The sequence below is a fragment of the Oncorhynchus kisutch genome, linkage group LG28 (genome assembly GCF_002021735.2).
Source record: "Oncorhynchus kisutch isolate 150728-3 linkage group LG28, Okis_V2, whole genome shotgun sequence".
Classification (NCBI taxonomy): domain Eukaryota; kingdom Metazoa; phylum Chordata; class Actinopteri; order Salmoniformes; family Salmonidae; genus Oncorhynchus; species Oncorhynchus kisutch.
In genome coordinates this window covers 50,500,537-50,525,519 of record NC_034201.2, presented here as the reverse complement: position 1 = coordinate 50,525,519, position 24,983 = coordinate 50,500,537, and the positions used below count along the sequence as shown (strand labels likewise).

Below are 24,983 nucleotides of genomic sequence, written 5' to 3'. Positions count from 1 at the left end.
CCCCGCTCCTCCTCCTCCTCCTCCTCCTCCTCCTCCTCCTCCTCCTCCTCCTCCTCCTCCTTCTCCTCCTCCTCCTCCTCCTCCTCCTCCTCCTCCCCATCCTCTTCCCACCCCGCTCCTCCTCCTCCTCCTCCTCCTCCTCCTCCTCCCCATCCTCTTCCCATCCCGCTCCTCCTCCTCCTCCTCCTCCTCCTCCTCCTCCTCCTCCCCATCCTCTTCCCATCCCGCTCCTCCTCCTCCTCCTCCTCCTCCTCCTCCTCCTCCCCATCCTCTTCCCATCCCGCTCCTCCTCCTCCTCCTCCTCCTCCTCCTCCTCCTCCCCAACCTCTTCCCATCCCGCTCCTCCTCCTCCTCCTCCTCCTCCTCCTCCTCCTTCTTCTTTATGCTCCTCCTCCTCCCCGTCCTTCCTTTGTTGGTGGGTTCTGCAGTGACGGCACAGAAGAGCAAATTGAGAGGTGAGTTGATGGATAGTTACTATACTAGTTACTATACTAGTTACTATACTATACACGGTCAGCTCTAGTTTCTAAACTAGTTACTATACTAGTTACTATACTAGTTACTGTACTAGTTACTATACTAGTTACTATACTAGCTGTCTGTTCTAGTGTTACTATACTAGTTTCTATACTAGTTACTATACTAGTTACTATACTATACACGGTCAGCTCTAGTTTCTAAACTAGTTACTATACTAGTTACTATACTGGTTACTATACTAGTTACTATACTAGCTGTCTGTTCTAGTGTTACTATACTAGTTTCTATACTAGTTACTATACTAGTCTGTTCTAGTGTTGCTATACTAGTTACTATACTAGTTACTATACTGGTTACTATACTAGTTACTATACTAGCTGTCTGTTCTAGTGTTACTATACTAGATGTCTGCTCTAGTGTTACTATACTAGTTACTATACTAGTTACTATACTAGTTACTATACTAGTTACTATACTAGTCTGTTCTAGTGTTGCTATACTAGTTACTATACTAGCTGTCTGTTCCAGTGGTACTGTACTAGTTACTATACTAGTTACTATACTAGTTGTCTGTTCTAGTGTTACTATACTAGTTACTATACTAGTTACTATACTGGTTACTATACTAGTTACTATACTGGTTACTATACTAGTGACTATACTAGTTACTATACTAGGTACTATACTGGTTACTATACTAGTTACTATACTAGTTACTATACTGGTTACTATACTAGCTGTCTGTTCTAGTGTTACTATACTAGTTACTATACTAGCTGTCTGTTCTAGTGTTACTATACTAGTTACTATACTAGTTACTATACTAGTTACTATACTAGTTGTCTGTTCTAGTGTTTACTATACTAGTTACTATACTAGCTGTCTGTTCTAGTGTTACTATACTAGTTTCTATACTAGTTACTATACTAGTTACTATACTAGTTACTATACTAGTTACTATACTAGTTGCTATACTAGCTGTCTGTTCTAGTGTTACTATACTAGTTGCTATACTAGTTAATATACTAGATGCCTTTTCTAGTGTTACTATACTAGTTATTAAACTAGCTGTCTGTTCTAGTGTTACTATACTAGTTTCTATACTAGCTGTCTGTTCTAGTGTTACTATACTAGTTACTATACTAGTTACTATACTAGTTACTGTACTAGTTACTATACTAGTTACTATACTAGCTGTCTGTTCTAGTGTTACTATACTAGTTACTATACTAGTTACTATACTAGCTGTCTGTTCTAGTGTTACTATACTAGTTACTATACTAGTTACTATACTAGTTACTATACTAGTTACTGTACTAGTTACTATACTAGTTACTATACTAGCTGTCTGTTCTAGTGTTACTATACTAGTTACTATACTAGCTGTCTGTTCTAGTGTTACTATACTAATTACTATACTAGCGGTCTGGTCTAGTGTTACTATACTAGTTACTATACTAGCTGTCTGTTCTAGTGTTACTATACTAGTTACTATGCTAGTTACTATACTAATTACTGTACTAGTTACTATACTAGTTACTATACTAGATGTCTGCTCTAGTGTTACTATACTAGTTACTATACTAGTTACTATACTAGTTACTATACTAGTTACTATACTAGCTGTCTGTTCCAGTGGTACTGTACTAGTTACTATACTAGTTACTATACTAGTTACTATACTAGCTGTCTGTTCTAGTGTTACTATACTAGTTACTATACTAGTTACTATACTAGCTGTCTGTTCTAGTGTTACTATACTAGTTACTATACTAGTTACTATACTAGTTACTATACTAGTTACTATACTAGTTACTATACTAGCTGTCTGTTCTAGTGTTACTATACTAGTTACTATACTAGTTAATATACTAGTTGTCTGTTCTAGTGTTACTATACTAGTTACTATACTAGTTACTATACTAGCTGTCTGTTCTAGTGTTACTATACTAGTTACTATACAAGTTACTATACTGGTTACTATACTAGTTACTATACTAGCTGTCTGTTCTAGTGTTACTATACTAGTTACTATACTAGTTACTATACTAATTACTATACTAGTTGTCTGTTCTAGTGTTACTATACTAGTTACTATACTAGTTACTATACTAGCTGTCTGTTCTAGTGTTACTATACTAGCTGTCTGTTCTATAGTTCTGTTACTATACTAGCTGTCAGCTCTAGTTTCTAAACTAGTTACTATACTAGTTACTATACTGGTTACTATACTAGTTACTATACTAGCTGTCTGTTCTAGTGTTACTATACTAGTTTCTATACTAGTTACTATACTAGTCTGTTCTAGTGTTGCTATACTAGTTACTATACTAGTTACTATACTGGTTACTATACTAGTTACTATACTAGCTGTCTGTTCTAGTGTTACTATACTAGATGTCTGCTCTAGTGTTACTATACTAGTTACTATACTAGTTACTATACTAGTTACTATACTAGTTACTATACTAGTCTGTTCTAGTGTTGCTATACTAGTTACTATACTAGCTGTCTGTTCCAGTGGTACTGTACTAGTTACTATACTAGTTACTATACTAGTTGTCTGTTCTAGTGTTACTATACTAGTTACTATACTAGTTACTATACTGGTTACTATACTAGTTACTATACTGGTTACTATACTAGTGACTATACTAGTTACTATACTAGGTACTATACTGGTTACTATACTAGTTACTATACTAGTTACTATACTGGTTACTATACTAGCTGTCTGTTCTAGTGTTACTATACTAGTTACTATACTAGCTGTCTGTTCTAGTGTTACTATACTAGTTACTATACTAGTTACTATACTAGTTACTATACTAGTTGTCTGTTCTAGTGTTACTATACTAGTTACTATACTAGCTGTCTGTTCTAGTGTTACTATACTAGTTTCTATACTAGTTACTATACTAGTTACTATACTAGTTACTATACTAGTTACTATACTAGTTGCTATACTAGCTGTCTGTTCTAGTGTTACTATACTAGTTGCTATACTAGTTAATATACTAGATGCCTTTTCTAGTGTTACTATACTAGTTATTAAACTAGCTGTCTGTTCTAGTGTTACTATACTAGTTTCTATACTAGCTGTCTGTTCTAGTGTTACTATACTAGTTACTATACTAGTTACTATACTAGTTACTGTACTAGTTACTATACTAGTTACTATACTAGCTGTCTGTTCTAGTGTTACTATACTAGTTACTATACTAGTTACTATACTAGCTGTCTGTTCTAGTGTTACTATACTAGTTACTATACTAGTTACTATACTAGTTACTATACTAGTTACTGTACTAGTTACTATACTAGTTACTATACTAGCTGTCTGTTCTAGTGTTACTATACTAGTTACTATACTAGCTGTCTGTTCTAGTGTTACTATACTAATTACTATACTAGCGGTCTGGTCTAGTGTTACTATACTAGTTACTATACTAGCTGTCTGTTCTAGTGTTACTATACTAGTTACTATGCTAGTTACTATACTAATTACTGTACTAGTTACTATACTAGTTACTATACTAGATGTCTGCTCTAGTGTTACTATACTAGTTACTATACTAGTTACTATACTAGTTACTATACTAGTTACTATACTAGCTGTCTGTTCCAGTGGTACTGTACTAGTTACTATACTAGTTACTATACTAGTTACTATACTAGCTGTCTGTTCTAGTGTTACTATACTAGTTACTATACTAGTTACTATACTAGCTGTCTGTTCTAGTGTTACTATACTAGTTACTATACTAGTTACTATACTAGTTACTATACTAGTTACTATACTAGCTGTCTGTTCTAGTGTTACTATACTAGTTACTATACTAGTTAATATACTAGTTGTCTGTTCTAGTGTTACTATACTAGTTACTATACTAGTTACTATACTAGCTGTCTGTTCTAGTGTTACTATACTAGTTACTATACAAGTTACTATACTGGTTACTATACTAGTTACTATACTAGCTGTCTGTTCTAGTGTTACTATACTAGTTACTATACTAGTTACTATACTAATTACTATACTAGTTGTCTGTTCTAGTGTTACTATACTAGTTACTATACTAGTTACTATACTAGCTGTCTGTTCTAGTGTTACTATACTAGCTGTCTGTTCTAGTGTTACTATACTAGTTACTATACTAGTTACTATACTAGTTACTATACTAGTTACTATACTAGTTACTATACTAGCTGTCTGTTCTAGTGTTACTATACTAGCTCTCTGTTCTAGTGTTACTATACTAATTACTATACTAGTTACTATACTAGTTGCTATACTAGCTGTCTGTTCCAGTGGTACTGTACTAGTTACTATACGAGTTACTATACTAGCTGTCTGTTCCAGTGGTACTGTACTAGTTACTATACGAGTTACTATACTAGCTGTCTGTTCCAGTGGTACTGTACTAGTTACTATACGAGTTACTATACTAGCTGTCTGTTCCAGTGGTACTTTACTAGTTACTATACGAGTTACTATACTAGCTGTCTGTTCCAGTGGTACTGTACTAGTTACTATACGAGTTACTATACTAGCTGTCTGTTCTGGTGTTACTATACTAGTTACTATACTAGTTACTATACTAGTTGTCTGTTCTAGTGTTACTATACTAGTTACTATACTAGTTACTATACTAGTTACTATACTAGCTGTCTGTTCTAGTGGTACTATACTAGTTACTATACTAGTTGTCTGTTCTAGTGTACTATACTAGTACTACTAGTTACTATACTAGTTACTATACTAGTTACTATACTAGTTACTATACTAGCTGTCTGTTCTAGTGTTACTATACTAGTTACTATACTAGTTACTATACTGGTTACTATACTAGCTGTCTGTTCTAGTGTTACTATACTAGTTACTATACTAGCTGTCTGTTCTAGTGTTACTATACTAGTTACTATACTAGTTACTATACTAGTTACTATACTAGTTACTATGCTGGCTGTCTGTTCTAGTGTTACTATACTAGTTACTATACTAGTTACTATACTAGTTACTATACTAGCTGTCTGTTCTAGTGTTACTATACTAGTTACTATAATAGTTACTATACTAGCTGTCTGTTCTGGTGTTACTATACTAGTTACTATACTAGCTGTCTGTTCTAGTGGTACTATACTAGTTACTATACTACTTGTCTGTTCTAGTGGTACTATACTAGTTACTATACTAGCTGTCTGTTCTAGTGTTACTATACTAGTTACTATACTAGTTACTATACTAGCTGTCTGTTCTAGTGTTACTATACTAGTTACTATACTAGTTACTATACTAGTTACTATACTAGCTGTCTGTTCTAGTGTTACTATACTAGCTGTCTGTTCTAGTGTTACTATACTAGTTACTATACTAGTTACTATACTAGTTACTATACTAGCTGTCTGTTCTAGTGTTACTATACTAGTTACTATACTAGTTACTATACTAGCTGTCTGTTCTAGTGTTACTATACTAGCTGTCTGTTCTAGTGTTACTATACTAGTTACTATACTAGTTACTATACTAGTTACTATACTAGCTGTCTGTTCTAGTGTTACTATACTAGTTACTATACGAGCTACTATACTAGCTGTCTGTTCTAGTGTTACTATACTAGCTGTCTGTACTAGTGTTACTATACTAGTTACTATACTAGTTACTATACTAGTTACTGTACTAGTTACTATACTAGTTACTATACTAGCTGTCTGTTCTAGTGTTGCTATACTAGTTACTATACTAGCTGTCTGTTCTAGTGTTACTATACTAGTTACTATACTAGTTACTATACTAGTTACTATACTAGTTACTATACTAGTTGTCTGTTCTAGTGTTACTATACAGGTTACTATACTAGTTACTATACTAGCTGTCTGTTCTAGTGTTACTATACTAGTTACTATACTAGTTACTATACTAGCTGTCTGTTCTAGTGTTACTATACTAGTTACTATACTAGTTACTATACTAGTTACTATACTAGTTACTATACTAGCTGTCTGTTCTCGTGGTACTATACTAGTTACTATACTAGTTACTATACTAGTTACTATACTAGCTGTCTGTTCTAGTGTTACTATACTAGTTACTATACTAGTTACTATACTAGTTACTATACTAGTTACTATACTAGCTGTCTGTTCTAGTGTTACTATACTAGTTACTATACTAGTTACTATACTAGTTACTATACTAGTTACTATACTAGCTATCTGTTCTAGTGTTACTATACTAGTTACTATACTAGTTACTATACTAGTTACTATACTAGCTGTCTGTTCTAGTGTTACTATACTAGTTACTATACTAGTTACTATACTAGTTACTATACTATACACGGTCAGCTCTAGTTTCTAAACTAGTTACTATACTAGTTACTATACTAGTTACCATACTAGCTGTCTGTTCTAGTGTTACTATACTAGTTACTATACTAGTTACTATACTAGTTACTATACTATTTACTATACTAGTTACTATACTATACACGGTCAGTTCTAGTTTCTAAACTAGTTACTATACTAGTTACTATACTAGTTACCATACTAGCTGTCTGTTCTAGTGTTACTATACTAGTTACTATACTAGTTACCATACTAGTTACTATACTAGTTACTGTACTAGTTACTATACTAGTTACTATACTAGCTGTCTGTTCTAGTGTTACTATACTAGTTACTATACTAGCTGTCTGTTCTAGTGTTACTATACTAGTTACTATACTAGTTACTATACTAGTTACTATACTAGTTACTATACTAGTTACTATACTAGTTACTATACTAGTTACTGTACTATTTACTATACTAGTTGCTATACTAGCTGTCTGTTCTAGTGTTACTATACTAGTTACTATACTAGTCTGTTCTAGTGTTACTATACTAGTTACTATACTAGTTACTATACTAGTTACTATACTAGTTACTATACTAGCTGTCTGTTCTAGTGTTACTATACTAGTTACTATACTAGTTACTATACTAGTTACTATACTAGTTACTATACTGGTTCTATACTAGATGTCTGTTCTAGTGTTACTATACTAGTTACTATACTAGTTACTATACTAGTCTGTTCTAGTGTTGCTATACTAGTTACTATATATACTAGTTACTATACTAGCCACTGCCTGTTCACCCCGCTATCATCCAAAAGGCGAGGTCAGTACAGGTGCATCAAAAACTGGGACAGAGAGACTGAAAAACAGATTCTAACTCAATGCCACCAGACTGTTAAACAGCCATCACTAACTCAGAGAGGCTGCTACTTAGGCTGAGACCCAATCACTGGACACTTTAACAAATGGATCACTAGTCACTTTATATAATGCCACTTTAATAATGTTTACATACCCTACATTCCTCATCTCATATGAGATATTGTATATAATCGGTCATCACTCATCTTAATGTACATATTCTCATTCACCCCTTTAGACGTGTGTATTAGGTAGTTGGGGAATTTGTTAGATTGCATGTTAGATAGTACTGCACGGTCGGATCTAGAAGCACAAGCATTTCGTTACACTCATATTAACATCTGCTAACTATGTGACCAATCAGTTTTTGATTTGATTGATGTGGTTTGATACAAACCCACATACACACACCTAAACACACACACACACACACACACACACACCTAAACATACACACACGCACACACACACACACACACCTAAACACACACACACATACACACACTAATGAATTCTTCTGTGTTTGATAGTAATTTCCGTGGCCGTCCTGAACATTTTAGGCCTGTGTAATCTAATAGCAAATCTGAGAAACATTACATTGACTAGTTTACAGTCCTCCAACCTGATACCCTGCCTGGTTGTAGATTCTGTAACTCTCTGTGGACTAGAACAATGTCAGGGTTCTAGGTTATAGAGTATTGGCATTATAGTAAGAGTAGGTTGTTGTGTAAAACCTTATATTGTGTAGAAATATGGTAGAAATATGATAGATAAAGACCACAAAGATTAGTTATATTTTATTCCGCCTGGAGAGAGAGAAGCGACTCACCAATGTCATAGCAGGAAATTGAATAGCCTATTTCAGATGCTAAGTATATCTTCCGCACAGAGGTCAATTAAACGTGCCCCACCCACGGGTAAAGAGATAGAGAGAGAGAGGATAAAGAGATATATGAGAGGAGGGGGGATAAGAAAGGGAGTAGAGAGAGCAGTAAGAGGATGAGACAGAGAGAGGAGAGAGAGACTGTGTGTGTGTGTGTGAGAGAGAGTGAGAGAGAGAGAGAGAGAGAGAGAGAGAGAGGAAGAGAAGAGAAAAGAAGAGGGGGAGAGAAGGAGTAGAGAGAGCAGGAATAGGATGATAGTAGAGAGGCAGGGTGAGAAAGAGAAGAGAAGAGAAGAGAAGAGAAGAGGGGGGTGAAGAGAGAGAGTAGAGAGGAGGGGGGAGAGAGACAGATAGAAGAGAGGAGGGGGGAGAGAGAGAGCATGTAAGAATGAGAGAAGAAAGTGACAGCGTAATGTCCCTCAGGGAGTGTCAATGAGTACATGAGAGAGGGAGGGAGGGAGGGAGGGAGGGAGGGAGGGAGGGAGGGAGGGAGGGAGGGAGGGAGGGAGGGAGGGAGGGAGGGAGGGAGGGAGGGAGGGAGGGAGGGAGGGAGGGAGGGAGGGAGGGAGGGAGGGAGGGAGGGAGGTGAGATGAGATGAGAGGAAGGAGAGAAGGAAGTGCAGGAGGGAAGGAGCGGAGGAAGGTGAGAAGAGAAATGGAGAGGAAGATGAGTTGAGGTGAGGTGAGGTGAGGTGAGGCGATGCAATGAGATGAAACAGAGGACAGCTACACTAAAGAATATGTCTACAATAGTTTGTTATTTCTTAGACAGGAAGAATGTGTCTACGGTAGTTTGTTGTTTCTTAGACAGGAAGAATGTGTCTACAGTAGTTTGTTTATTTGTACAGTTCTGACATCTGTAGATCAGTTCTGAGCAGGTTTTCAGTAAAACCTGCTCAGGACAGGAGGGAAGAGAGAGAAGACCTGAAAGATGGGGAGTAGGGAAGAAAGAGAGGAATGAAAGAGATTCTGGTGACAGGCCATGCTTCATGAAAAACCTACATGAATAAAATATTCCTCCAGCAGCCCAGATCCATTTCTCTCTGTCGATCTATCCCAGTCTTTCCTGTTCCTCCTCTCTCTCACATGCACCGTCAACCCCAGGAGACCTTCATCAGCACTGTTAATGACCCATGCTCCTCGCCTCGCCTCACCTCTCTACCTCCTCATCCATCACTTCCCATCCCTCTCTTCTCCCTCCTTTGTCTCTCTTCTCATCCCTCTCTCCTCCCTCTCTCTCCTGCCTCCATCTATCTCTCTCTCTCTCTCTCTCAACCTGACCTCTATCTCTCTCTCCTCCCTCTTAGTCTGTCCTCTTTCCTCCATCTCTTTTCTCCCAGTCCTCTCTCCTCCCCGTCTCTCTCTCCACCTGGCCTCTACTCTCCTCTCTCCTCCCTCTCTTTCTCTCCCCATTTCTCTCTACTCTCCTCTCTCCGTCCTCTCTTTCTCTCCCCATTTCTCTCTACTCTCCTCTCTATTCCCTCTCTTTCTCTCCCCATTTCTCTCTACTCTCCTCTCTCCTCCCTCTCTTTCTCTCCCAATTTCTCTCTACTCTCCTCTCTCCTCCCCCTCTCTCTCCCCATTTCTCTCTACTCTCCTCTCTCCTCCCCCTCTCTCTCTCTCCCCATTTCTCTCTACTCTTCTCTCTCCTCACTCTCTTTCTCCCCACTGCCCTTTCTCACCTCCCTCCTCCCTCTCCTCTCTCTCCACCTCAGCTCCCTTGGTCTAGCTGTCTCAATTGTAAAATTGTCTCATCCCGGTGTTCATACATCCACTTCACGGTCAAATAGCTCCCTCTTACACAGGTGAACGTGGAGAGAGGGAAGGAAGAGTGAGAGAGAGACAAAGCACAGCAAAAACAGCAATTTCTCTAAACGTCCCATGTAACTCAATGGAAGTGCAATGGAAGACTTGTGGAACTGGGTACATGGGGTTACGTAAACCATTTTATAAAACGGTATTCTGGATTCTGATAGGTTGATATGCAGGTGTTGTGGGATAGAGGAAGGTGTGTCTGGGGTCAACCAGTACCTTGTCTAGATGAGGTCTGGGGTCAACCAGTACATTGTCTAGTGGAGGTCTGGGGTCAACCAGTACCTTGTCTAGAGGAGGTCTGGGGTCAACCAGTACCTTGTCTAGATGAGGTCTGGGGTCAACCAGTACATTGTCTAGAGGAGGTCTGGGGTCAACCAGTACCTTGTCTAGATGAGGTCTGGGGTCAACCAGTACCTTGTCTAGATGAGGTCTGGGGTCAACCAGTACATTGTCTAGAGGAGGTCTGGGGTCAACCAGTACATTGTCTAGAGGAGGTCTGGGGTCAACCAGTACATTGTCTAGAGGAGGTCTGAGGTCTGGGGTCAACCAGTACATTGTCTAGTGGAGGTCTGGGGTCAACCAGTACCTTGTCTAGAGGAGGTCTGGGGTCAACCAGTACATTGTCTAGAGGAGGTCTGGGGTCAACCAGTACATTGTCTAGAGGAGGTCTGGGGTCAACCAGTACATTGTCTAGATGAGGTCTGGGGTCAACCAGTACCTTGTCTAGAGGAGGTCTGGGGTCAACCAGTACCTTGTCTAGAGGAGGTCTGGGGTCAACCAGTACATTGTCTAGAGGAGGTCTGGGGTCAACCAGTACATTGTCTAGAGGAGGTCTGGGGTCAACCAGTACATTGTCTAGATGAGGTCTGGGGTCAACCAGTACGTTGTCTAGATGAGGTCTGGGGTCTGGGGTCAACCAGTACATTGTCTAGAGGAGGTCTGGGGTCAACCAGTACCTTGTCTAGAGGAGGTCTGGGGTCAACCAGTACATTGTCTAGAGGAGGTCTGGGGTCAACCAGTACCTTGTCTAGAGGAGGTCTGGGGTCAACCAGTACCTTGTCTAGTGGAGGTCTGGGGTCAACCAGTACCTTGTCTAGATGAGGTCTGGGGTCAACCAGTACATTGTCTAGTGGAGGTCTGGGGTCAACCAGTACCTTGTCTAGATGAGGTCTGGGGTCAACCAGTACCTTGTCTAGAGGAGGTCTGGGGTCAACCAGTACATTGTCTAGAGGAGGTCTGGGGTCAACCAGTACATTGTCTAGAGGAGGTCTGGGGTCAACCAGTACCTTGTCTAGAGGAGGTCTGGGGTCAACCAGTACCTTGTCTAGATGAGGTCTGGGGTCAACCAGTACATTGTCTAGAGGAGGTCTGGGGTCAACCAGTACATTGTCTAGAGGAGGTCTGGGGTCAACCAGTACATTGTCTAGATGAGGTCTGGGGTCTGGGGTCAACCGGTACATTGTCTAGTGGAGGTCTGGGGTCAACCAGTACATTGTCTAGATGAGGTCTGGGGTCAACCAGTACATTGTCTAGAGGAGGTCTGGGGTCAACCAGTACATTGTCTAGAGGAGGTCTGGGGTCAACCAGTACCTTGCCTAGAGGAGTGCTGGGGTCAACCAGTACCTTGTCTAGATGAGGTCTGGGGTCAACCAGTACCTTGTCTAGATGAGGTCTGGGGTCTGGGGTCAACCAGTACCTTGTCTAGAGGACGTCTGGGGTCAACCAGTACCTTGTCTGTAGGTTTGACTCCTAGGGTTGTCTCCTAGGGTTGTCTGTGGGTTTGTCTCCTAGGGTTGTCTGTGACTCCTAGGGTTGTCTGTGGTGTGACTCCTCGGGTTGTCTGTGGGTTTGTCTCCTAGGGTTGTCTGTGACTCCCAGGGTTGTCTGTAGTGTGACTCCTAGGGTTGTCTGTGACTCATAGGGTTCTCTATAGGTTTGACTCCTAGGGTTGTCTGTGGCTTTGACTCATAGGGTTGTCTGTGGGTTTGTCTCCTAGGGTTGTCTGTGGGTTTGTTTCCTAGGGTTGTCTGGGACTCCTAGGGTTGTCTGTTGTGTGACTCCTAGGGTTGTCTGTGGGTTTGTCTCCTAGGGTTGTCTGTGGGGTTGTCTCCTATGGTTGTCTGTGACTCCTAGGGTTGTATGTGGTGTGACTCCTCGGGTTGTCTGTGGGTTTGTCTCCTAGGGTTGTCTGTGACTCCCAGGGTTGTCTGTGGGTTTGTCTCCTAGGGTTGTCTGTGACTCCCAGGGTTGTCTGTAGTGTGACTCCTAGGGTTGTCTGTGACTCATAGGGTTCTCTGTAGGTTTGACTCCTAGGGTTGTCTGTGGCTTTGACTCATAGGGTTGTCTGTGGGTTTGTCTCCTAGGGTTGTCTTTGGGTGTGTTTCCTAGGGTTGTCTGGGACTCCTAGGGTTGTCTGTGTGTTTGACTCCTAGGGTTGTCTGTATGTTTGACTCTTAGGGTTGTCTGTATGTTTGACTCCTAGGGTTGTCTGTAGGTTTGACTCCTAGGGTTGTCTGTATGTTTGACTCCTAGGGTTGTCTGTGGGTTTGTCTCCTAGGGTTGTCTGTGACTCCCAGGGTTGTCTGTGGGTTTGTCTCCTAGGGTTGTCTGTGACTCCCAGGGTTGTCTGTAGTGTGACTCCTAGGGTTGTCTGTGACTCATAGGGTTGTCTGTAGGTTTGACTCCTAGGGTTGTCTGTGGCTTTGACTCATAGGGTTGTCTGTGGGTTTGTCTCCTAGGGTTGTCTGTGGGTGTGTTTCCTAGGGTTGTCTGGGACTCCTAGGGTTGTCTGTGTGTTTGACTCGTAGGGTTGTCTGTATGTTTGACTCTTAGGGTTGTCTGTATGTTTGACTCCTAGGGTTGTCTGTAGGTTTGACTCCTAGGGTTGTCTGTATGTTTGACTCCTAGGGTTGTCTGTGGGTTTGACTCCTAGGGTTGTCTGTATGTTTGACTCCTAGGGTTGTCTGTAGGTTTGACTCCTAGGGTTGTCTGTATGTTTGACTCCTAGGGTTGTCTGTATGTTTGACTCCTAGGGTTGTCTGTGGCTTTGACTCATAGGGTTGTCTGTGGGTTTGTCTCCTAGGGTTGTCTGTGGGTTTGTCTCCTAGGGTTGTCTGTGGGTTTGTTTCCTAGGGTTGTCTGGGACTCCTAGGGTTGTTTGTTGTGTGACTCCTAGGGTTGTCTGTGGGTTTGTCTCCTATGGTTGTCTGTGGGGTTGTCTCCTATGGTTGTCTGTGACTCCTAGGGTTGTATGTGGTGTGACTCCTCGGGTTGTCTGTGGGTTTGTCTCCTAGGGTTGTCTGTGACTCCCAGGGTTGTCTGTGGGTTTGTCTCCTAGGGTTGTCTGTGACTCCCAGGGTTGTCTGTAGTGTGACTCCTAGGGTTGTCTGTGACTCATAGGGTTGTCTGTAGGTTTGACTCCTAGGGTTGTCTGTGGCTTTGACTCATAGGGTTGTCTGTGGGTTTGTCTCCTAGGGTTGTCTGTGGGTGTGTTTCCTAGGGTTGTCTGGGACTCCTAGGGTTGTCTGTGTGTTTGACTCCTAGGGTTGTCTGTATGTTTGACTCTTAGGGTTGTCTGTATGTTTAACTCCTAGGGTTGTCTGTAGGTTTGACTCCTAGGGTTGTCTGTATGTTTGACTCCTAGGGTTGTCTGTGGGTTTGACTCCTAGGGTTGTCTGTATGTTTGACTCCTAGGGTTGTCTGTAGGTTTGACTCCTAGGGTTGTCTGTGGGTGTGTTTCCTAGGGTTGTCTGGGACTCCTAGGGTTGTCTGTGTGTTTGACTCCTAGGGTTGTCTGTATGTTTGACTCTTAGGGTTGTCTGTATGTTTGACTCCTAGGGTTGTCTGTAGGTTTGACTCCTAGGGTTGTCTGTATGTTTGACTCCTAGGGTTGTCTGTGGGTTTGTCTCCTAGGGTTGTCTGTGACTCCCAGGGTCGTCTGTGGGTTTGTCTCCTAGGGTTGTCTGTGACTCCCAGGGTTGTCTGTAGTGTGACTCCTAGGGTTGTCTGTGACTCATAGGGTTGTCTGTAGGTTTGACTCCTAGGGTTGTCTGTGGCTTTGACTCATAGGGTTGTCTGTGGGTTTGTCTCCTAGGGTTGTCTGTGGGTGTGTTTCCTAGGGTTGTCTGGGACTCCTAGGGTTGTCTGTGTGTTTGACTCCTAGGGTTGTCTGTATGTTTGACTCTTAGGGTTGTCTGTATGTTTAACTCCTAGGGTTGTCTGTAGGTTTGACTCCTAGGGTTGTCTGTATGTTTGACTCCTAGGGTTGTCTGTGGGTTTGACTCCTAGGGTTGTCTGTATGTTTGACTCCTAGGGTTGTCTGTAGGTTTGACTCCTAGGGTTGTCTGTGGGTGTGTTTCCTAGGGTTGTCTGGGACTCCTAGGGTTGTCTGTGTGTTTGACTCCTAGGGTTGTCTGTATGTTTGACTCTTAGGGTTGTCTGTATGTTTGACTCCTATGGTTGTCTGTAGGTTTGACTCCTAGGGTTGTCTGTATGTTTGACTCCTAGGGTTGTCTGTGGGTTTGTCTCCTAGGGTTGTCTGTGACTCCCAGGGTTGTCTGTGGGTTTGTCTCCTAGGGTTGTCTGTGACTCCCAGGGTTGTCTGTAGTGTGACTCCTAGGGTTGTCTGTGACTCATAGGGTTGTCTGTAGGTTTGACTCCTAGGGTTGTCTGTGGCTTTGACTCATAGGGTTGTCTGTGGGTTTGTCTCCTAGGGTTGTCTGTGGGTGTGTTTCCTAGGGTTGTCTGGGACTCCTAGGGTTGTCTGTGTGTTTGACTCCTAGGGTTGTCTGTATGTTTGACTCTTAGGGTTGTCTGTATGTTTGACTCCTAGGGTTGTCTGTATGTTTGACTCCTAGGGTTGTCTGTATGTTTGACTCCTAGGGTTGTCTGTGGCTTTGACTCATAGGGTTGTCTGTGGGTTTGTCTCCTAGGGTTGTCTGTGGGTTTGTCTCCTAGGGTTGTCTGTGGGTTTGTTTCCTAGGGTTGTCTGGGACTCCTAGGGTTGTTTGTTGTGTGACTCCTAGGGTTGTCTGTGGGTTTGTCTCCTATGGTTGTCTGTGGGGTTGTCTCCTATGGTTGTCTGTGACTCCTAGGGTTGTATGTGGTGTGACTCCTCGGGTTGTCTGTGGGTTTGTCTCCTAGGGTTGTCTGTGACTCCCAGGGTTGTCTGTGGGTTTGTCTCCTAGGGTTGTCTGTGACTCCCAGGGTTGTCTGTAGTGTGACTCCTAGGGTTGTCTGTGACTCATAGGGTTGTCTGTAGGTTTGACTCCTAGGGTTGTCTGTGGCTTTGACTCATAGGGTTGTCTGTGGGTTTGTCTCCTAGGGTTGTCTGTGGGTGTGTTTCCTAGGGTTGTCTGGGACTCCTAGGGTTGTCTGTGTGTTTGACTCCTAGGGTTGTCTGTATGTTTGACTCTTAGGGTTGTCTGTATGTTTGACTCCTAGGGTTGTCTGTAGGTTTGACTCCTAGGGTTGTCTGTATGTTTGACTCCTAGGGTTGTCTGTGGGTTTGTCTCCTAGGGTTGTCTGTGACTCCCAGGGTCGTCTGTGGGTTTGTCTCCTAGGGTTGTCTGTGACTCCCAGGGTTGTCTGTAGTGTGACTCCTAGGGTTGTCTGTGACTCATAGGGTTGTCTGTAGGTTTGACTCCTAGGGTTGTCTGTGGCTTTGACTCATAGGGTTGTCTGTGGGTTTGTCTCCTAGGGTTGTCTGTGGGTGTGTTTCCTAGGGTTGTCTGGGACTCCTAGGGTTGTCTGTGTGTTTGACTCCTAGGGTTGTCTGTATGTTTGACTCTTAGGGTTGTCTGTATGTTTAACTCCTAGGGTTGTCTGTAGGTTTGACTCCTAGGGTTGTCTGTATGTTTGACTCCTAGGGTTGTCTGTGGGTTTGACTCCTAGGGTTGTCTGTATGTTTGACTCCTAGGGTTGTCTGTAGGTTTGACTCCTAGGGTTGTCTGTGGGTGTGTTTCCTAGGGTTGTCTGGGACTCCTAGGGTTGTCTGTGTGTTTGACTCCTAGGGTTGTCTGTATGTTTGACTCTTAGGGTTGTCTGTATGTTTGACTCCTATGGTTGTCTGTAGGTTTGACTCCTAGGGTTGTCTGTATGTTTGACTCCTAGGGTTGTCTGTGGGTTTGTCTCCTAGGGTTGTCTGTGACTCCCAGGGTTGTCTGTGGGTTTGTCTCCTAGGGTTGTCTGTGACTCCCAGGGTTGTCTGTAGTGTGACTCCTAGGGTTGTCTGTGACTCATAGGGTTGTCTGTAGGTTTGACTCCTAGGGTTGTCTGTGGCTTTGACTCATAGGGTTGTCGGTGGGTTTGTCTCCTAGGGTTGTCTGTGGGTGTGTTTCCTAGGGTTGTCTGGGACTCCTAGGGTTGTCTGTGTGTTTGACTCCTAGGGTTGTCTGTATGTTTGACTCTTAGGGTTGTCTGTATGTTTAACTCCTAGGGTTGTCTGTAGGTTTGACTCCTAGGGTTGTCTGTATGTTTGACTCCTAGGGTTGTCTGTAGGTTTGACTCCTAGGGTTGTCTGTATGTTTGACTCCTAGGGTTGTCTGTAGGTTTGACTCCTAGGGTTGTCTGTATGTTTGACTCCTAGGGTTGTCTGTAGGTTTGACTCCTAGGGTTGTCTGTATGTTTGACTCCTAGGGTTGTCTGTATGTTTGACTCCTAGGGTTGTCTGTATGTTTGACTCCTAGGGTTGTCTGTATGTTTGACTCCTAGGGTTGTCTGTATGTTTGACTCCTAGAGTTGTCTGTGTGTTTGACTCCTAGGGTTGTCTGTATGTTTGACTCCTAGGGTTGTCTGTGTGTTTGACTCCTAGGGTTGTCTGTATGTTTGACTCCTAGGGTTGTCTGTATGTTTGACTCCTAGGGTTGTCTGTATGTTTGACTCCTAGGGTTGTCTGTGTGTTTGACTCCTAGGGTTGTCTGTATGTTTGACTCCTAGGGTTGTCTGTGTGTTTGACTCCTAGGGTTGTCTGTATGTTTGACTCCTAGGGTTGTCTGTATGTTTGACTCCTAGGGTTGTCTGTATGTTTGACTCCTAGGGTTGTCTGTGGGTTTGAAATGACAACGTTATTTCGGCCGATTCGGTATAAATCATTGCATTTTGCACAAGAAAGTGGTCCTCTTTGAAGTCTCGTAAATTGATGAATTGTGCTTTTTTTGTCTATCAATCCCTCTTGCAGAAACTTCCACCTTACCTCATTAACCTTCAGACTTTTAAGTTAGCAGTGCCAGACTCAGGGGTTGAAAACCCTGGAGATCCGTACAATCTCCAATGAGTTAGTTAAATGATGGCTAAAGTGGCACCTCGCCTCGAGCTCCGATAAAGACATTGCAGGTTTCTATTTTCTAGTGTTTTTTTCTAGTGTTTTTCTTAAATGTTCTCAACTTCTTATGGCTGAAATCCCGTTAACGGGATGATATGAAAGTGCAGGGTGCCAAAATCAAAACAACAGAAATCTCATAATTAAAATTCCTCAAACATACAGGTATTTTATACCATTTTAAAGGTAATCTTGTTGCTTATCCCACCACAGTGTCCGATTTCACATAGGCTTTACAGCGAAAGCACCACAAACGATTATGTTAGGTCAGAGCCAAGTCACAGAAAAACACAGCCATTTGATGATCTTCATCAGATGACACTCATAGGACTTCATGTTACACAATACATGTATGTTTAGTTCGATAAAGTTCATATTTATATCATAAAATCTCTGTATACATTGGCGTGTTATGTTCAGTAGTTCCAAAAACATGCAGTGATATTGCAGAGAGCCATATGAATTCACAGAAGTACTCTCATGCTAATGTTAATGTCAACTATAAATGTTGTTGAAAATAAAAGTGTTATGCATGGAACTTTAGATGCACTTCTCCTTCTTGTGACTCCCCATCCCGGGTCCAGGAGCGTAATAATAGCCTGACACTAATTAGCATAATGCAACGGAAAGATCCAAGATGGCGTAGCAGTAAGTCGTCGTGTCGTGTCGTGTCCCTGTATATTTCGTTTATTTTTCGTTTATTTTTCGTTTTTTTACATAGCTATCCCTTTAAAAACATTTTGCTAAACCTAAGCTTCCAAATACGCTGGATCTTCACAACTAGCTATCTAGCTAAACCGCAACCCCGGATGATTACCCCTGGCTAGCGTTTCCACCCACTTAGCTTGAAGCTAGCCCGGCCTGCGCTACCATCGTAGCATACTCCTGAGCTACAATACCCGGGCCCACGACCGGTCTATCGATGTCACCGCATGAAGAGGAATAAACAGACTCACCCCATCGCGACGTCCCCCAAAGGCTAACTCTCTAGCCCTCGCTATCTCCCTGCTTGCTAATTCGGCCTGCTAACTGCTAGCTTGTCCAGCTCCGGTCCGCTAACTGCTACCTTGTCTAGCCCGGGCCTACAAACTGTTAGCTTGTTAGCACAGGCCTGCTAACTGCCTGAATCGCCGCGTCCCAAACGCCCACCGGACCCATATTTACTTTCTATCTCTTTTGACTTTTAATTTGTTTATACCTTCCAGAAACCTGCCTCACCCAATGTGATACGGAATCGCTATTATTTTTTATTTATTTTTAGAACACACTCAAGAACCTCCAGAAGCTAACCAGCTAACTAGCTACAAGCTATTTAGTCATTGTTAGTTTTTTTTTTTACCTGGATAACACTCGCCAGTCCAGCTTCCCTGCCCCATCCACCGCTGCCCCCTGGACACTGATCTCTTGGCTACATAGCTGATGCATGCTGGACTGTCCATTAATCACGGTACTCCATTCTGCTTGTTTGTTTTATCTGTTGGCCCCGTTGCCTAGTATACGCCATTTTACCTGCTGTTGTTGTGCTAGCTGATTAGCTGTTGTCTCACCTACTGTTTTAGCTAGCTTTCCCAATTCAACACCTGTGATTACTGTATGCCTCGCTGTATGTCTCTCTCAAATGTCAATATGCCTTGTATACTGTTGTTCAGGTTAGTTATCATTGTTTTAGTTCACAATGGAGCCCCTAGTTCCACTCTTCATACCCCTGATAACTCCTTTGTCCCACCTCCCACACATGCGGTGACCTCACCCATTACTACCAGCATGTCCAGAGATACAACCTCTCTCATCATCACCCAGTGCCTGGGCTTACCTCCGCTGTACCCGCACCCCACCATACCCCTGTCTGCGCATTATGCCCTGAATATATTCTACCATGCCCAGAAACCTGCTCCTCTTATTCTCTGTCCCCAACGCTCTAGGCGACCAGTTTTGATAGCCTTTAGCCGCACCCTCATACTACTCCTTCTCTGTTCCGCGGGTGATGTGGAGGTAAACCCAGGCCCTGCATGTCCCCAGGCACCCTCATTTGTTGACTTCTGTGATCGAAAAAGCCTTGGTTTCATGCATGTCAACATCAGAAGCCTCCTCCCTAAGTTTGTCTTACTCACTGCTTTAGCACACTCTGCTAACCCTGATGTCCTTGCTGTGTCTGAATCCTGGCTCAGGAAGGCCACCAAAAATTCAGAGATTTCCATACCCAACTATAACATCTTCCGTCAAGATAGAACTGCCAAAGGGGGAGGAGTTGCAGTTTACTGCAGAGATAGCCTGCAAAGTAATGTCATACTTTCCAGGTCCATACCCAAACAGTTCGAACTACTAATTTTGAAAATTACTCTCTCCAGAAATAAGTCTCTCACGGTTGCCGCCTGCTACCGACCCCCCTCAGCTCCCAGCTGTGCCCTGGACACCATTTGTGAATTGATCGCCCCCCATCTAGCTTCAGAGTTTGTTCTGTTAGGTGACCTAAACTGGGATATGCTTAACACCCCGCCAGTCCTACAATCTAAGCTAGATGCCCTTAATCTCACACAAATCATCAAGGAACCCACCAGGTACAACCCTAACTCTGTAAACAAGGGCACCCTCATAGACGTCATCCTGACCAACTGGCCCTCCAAATACACCTCCGCTGTCTTCAACCAGGATCTCAGCGATCACTGCCTCATTGCCTGTATCCGCTACGGAGCCGCAGTCAAACGACCACCCCTCATCACTGTCAAACGCTCCCTAAAACACTTCTGTGAGCAGGCCTTTCTAATCGACCTGGCCCGGGTATCCTGGAAGGACATTGGCCTCATCCCGTCAGTTGAGGATGCCTGGTCATTCTTTAAAAGTAACTTCCTCACCATTTTAGATAAGCATGCTCCGTTCAAAAAATGCAGAACTAAGAACAGATACAGCCCTTGGTTCACCCCAGACCTGACTGCCCTCGACCAGCACAAAAACATCCTGTGGCGGACTGCAATAGCATCGAATAGTCCCCGTGATATGCAACTGTTCAGGGAAGTCCGGAACCAATACACGCAGTCAGTCAGGAAAGCTAAGGCCAGCTTCTTCAGGCAGAAGTTTGCATCCTGTAGCTCCAACTCCAAAAAGTTCTGGGACACTGTGAAGTCCATGGAGAACAAGAGCACCTCCTCCCAGCTGCCCACTGCACTGAGGCTAGGTAACACGGTCACCACTGATAAATCCACGATTATCGAAAACTTCAATAAGCATTTCTCAACGGCTGGCCATGCCTTCCGCCTGGCTACTTCAACCTCGGCCAACAGCTCCGCCCCCCCCCGCAGCTCCTCGCCCAAGCCTCTCCAGGTTCTCCTTTACCCAAATCCAGATAGCAGATGTTCTGAAAGAGCTGCAAAACCTGGACCCGTACAAATCAGCTGGGCTTGACAATCTGGACCCTCTATTTCTGAAACTATCTGCCACCATTGTCGCAACCCCTATTACCAGCCTGTTCAACCTCTCTTTCATCTCGTCTGAGATCCCCAAGGATTGGAAAGCTGCCGCAGTCATCCCCCTCTTCAAAGGGGGAGACACCCTGGACCCAAACTGTTACAGACCTATATCCATCCTGCCCTGCCTATCTAAGGTCTTCGAAAGCCAAGTCAACAAACAGGTCACTGACCATCTCGAATCCCACCGTACCTTCTCCGCTGTGCAATCTGGTTTCCGAGCCGGTCATGGGTGCACCTCAGCCACACTCAAGGTACTAAACGATATCATAACCACCATCGATAAAAGACAGTACTGTGCAGCCGTCTTCATCGACCTTGCCAAGGCTTTCGACTCTGTCAATCACCATATTCTTATCGGCAGACTCAGTAGCCTCGGTTTTTCGGATGACTGCCTTGCCTGGTTCACCAATTACTTTGCAGACAGAGTTCAGTGTGTCAAATCGGAGGGCATGCTGTCCGGTCCTCTGGCAGTCTCTATGGGGGTGCCACAGGGTTCAATTCTCGGGCCGACTCTTTTCTCTGTGTATATCAATGATGTTGCTCTTGCTGCGGGCGATTCCCTGATCCACCTCTACGCAGACGACACCATTCTATATACTTTCGGCCCGTCTTTGGACACTGTGCTATCTAACCTCCAAACAAGCTTCAATGCCATACAACACTCCTTCCGTGGCCTCCAACTGCTCTTAAACGCTAGTAAAACCAAATGCATGCTTTTCAACCGGTCGCTGCCTGCACCGGCATGCCCGACTAGCATCACCACCCTGGATGGTTCCGACCTAGAATATGTGGACGTCTATAAGTACCTAGGTGTCTGGCTAGACTGCAAACTCTCCTTCCAGACTCATATCAAACATCTCCAATCGAAAATCAAATCAAGAGTCGGCTTTCTATTCCGCAACAAAGCCTCCTTCACTCACGCTGCCAAGCTTACCCTAGTAAAACTGACTATCCTACCGATCCTCGACTTCGGCGATGTCATCTACAAAATGGCTTCCAACACTCTACTCAGCAAACTGGATGCAGTCTATCACAGTGCCATCCGTTTTGTCACTAAAGCACCTTATACCACCCACCACTGCGACTTGTATGCTCTAGTCGGCTGGCCCTCGCTACATATTCGTCGCCAGACCCACTGGCTCCAGGTCATCTACAAGTCTATGCTAGGTAAAGCTCCGCCTTATCTCAGCTCACTGGTCACGATGGCAACACCCATCCGTAGCACGCGCTCCAGCAGGTGTATCTCACTGATCATCCCTAAAGCCAACACCTCATTTGGCCGCCTTTCGTTCCAGTACTCTGCTGCCTGTGACTGGAACGAATTGCAAAAATCGCTGAAGTTGGAGACTTTTATCTCCCTCACCAACTTCAAACATCAGCTATCTGAGCAGCTAACCGATCGCTGCAGCTGTACATAGTCTATTGGTAAATAGCCCACCCTTTTCACCTACCTCATCCCCATACTGTTTTTATTTATTTACTTTTCTGCTCTTCTGCACACCAATATCTCTACCTGTACATGACCATCTGATCATTTATCACTCCAGTGTTAATCTGCAAAATTGTAATTATTTGCCTACCTCCTCATGCCTTTTGCACACATTGTATATAGACCCCCCCTTTGTTTTCTACTGTGTTATTGACTTGTTAATTGTTTACTCCATGTGTAACTCTTTGTTGTATGCTCACACTGCTATGCTTTATCTTGGCCAGGTCGCAGTTGCAAATGAGAACTTGTTCTCAACTAGCCTACCTGGTTAAATAAAGGTGAAATAAAAAAATAAAAAAATAAATCTTCTTATTCATGAAAATCACAAGTGAAATATATTGGAACACAGCTTAGCCTTTTGTTAAACACCCTGTCATCTCAGATTTTCAAAATATGCTTTACAGCCAAAGCTAGACAAGCATTTGTGTAACTTTATCATGGACTAGCATAGCATTATGCCTTGCTAGCAGCAGGCAACCTTGTCACGAAAATCAGAAAAGCAATCCATTTAAATCGTTTACCTTTGATGAACTTTGGATGTTTTCACTCACGAGACTCCCAGGTAGATAGCCAAAGTTATTTGTTCCCAAAAGCTTAATTTTGTAGGCGAAATAGCTCACGTTTGGCTGAGAAATTGCCTGGAAATTGCAGTCATGAAAACGGTGAAAAATATTCCAAATTAGCTCCATAATATCGTCAGAAAAATGGCAAACGTTGTTTATAATCAATCCTCAAGGTGTTTTTCTAATATCTATTCGATAATATATCCATCGGGACAATTAGTTCTTCAGTAGGACCGATTGGAGTAATGGCTACCACTCTATTTTACGCGAGAGTCTCCCTGGGAGCCACCATGTGACCACTTACGCAATGTGGCCGCCTACGGCTATTCTTCAACGGAAATGCGTAAAACTACGTCACAATGCTGTAGAGACCTTGGGGAATACGTAGAAAGCGTACGCTGGTTGATAGCACATTGACAGCTCAATAGGGACTCATTGGAACGCAGCGCTTTCAATATATGGGGCACTTCCGGATTGGATTTTTCTCAGGCTTTCGCCTGCAACGTCAGTTCTGCTCACAGACAATATCTTTAAAGTTTTGGAAATGTTAGAGTGTTTTCTATCCAATATATTATATTATATTATATATTCTAGCATCCTGTCCTGACAAAATATCCCATTTAAAATGGGATCGTTTTTTTCCCAAAAATGAAAATACTGCCCCTAGAGTCGCAACAGGTTAATGCAACCGCTGTGTCAGATTTTCAAAAAAGCTTTACGGAAAAAGCAAACCATGCAATAATCTGAGTATGGTGCTCAGAGACCCAACAAGCCGAAAAGATATCCACCATATTGTGCAGTCAACAGAAGTCAGAAATAACATTATAAATATTCACTTTACCTTACCTGATCTTCATCAGAATGCACTCCCAGGAATCCCAGTTCCACAATAAATGTTTGTTTTGTTCAATAATGTCCATCACTTATGTCCAAATAGCTACTTTTGTTTCTTAAATAAAGATTCACAGACTTTTCTCAGAATATAGCAGCAGGAAAGAGAAACCAATTTAAATCTATCAATCTATCTCTTTCTTTCTCTCTCAGTCTCCCTCTCTCTCTCTTTTTCTCCTTCTTTCTCACTCCCTCACTATCTATCAATTAGATATAATATAATGATATTTTAAATGCTATGTTGACAAAAATTAAGGAAATGGATGTTTTCACGTGTTAGTCGGCAGAGAGGAAGAGGCGAAGCAAGAGGTTTTACTCCGCCCAACATTTGTCCATGAAAACATAATGATGGAAAAGGTTGGAACCATTTTCCTGCTTGTCCGCTAGGTTTTATGGGTATTATGACACATACTGTGGTACTCTATTCATGGCACCGATGTTGCTGGTATACAGCGATGTCTTTGGGCCAGTCTTGCGAGCATGGTGTAGTCTACTCTTAGTTTTTAACTCATATGAAATGCCAGTAGATCTCCGGTGGCCTGTATCGATTCCTCTTTTCAGACAAAATGGAATGTAGCCCCTTGAAAGTGCCTCAACTACGGCATGTTTGTTTGTCTGATAGGCTACACTATGGATTTTTTTTTTTAAATGCCGACACAAAACCTTCTCTGGAGATATTGAAAGGGCATTTTATTTATCTGTAAAGGAATGAGGCGTCTGACGCCTGGGGTCCATCACTTGGCAACCAGAACTGTCAATCAAATAATCTGGAGCTGTTGCAGAGCAATCTCTCCTAAAAAAACAAATACTTTACAGTTTGTTTAAATACCGTAACTTATTTATTTATTAGAAATAAAACACAACACGGCAGCGCATTA

General features: G+C 42.7%; 1 protein-coding gene across 1 annotated transcript in view; it reads left to right on the top strand.

Moving 5' to 3' along the window:
* LOC109883925 (cell adhesion molecule 2) overlaps positions 1-24,983 on the top strand; it is a 505,186-nt gene that overhangs the window by 271,205 nt on the left and 208,998 nt on the right. The window contains exon 2 of the mRNA XM_031807555.1: positions 429-455. Within this exon, the coding sequence (XP_031663415.1) occupies positions 429-455 (27 nt within the window). The remainder of the gene's footprint in view (positions 1-428; positions 456-24,983) is intronic.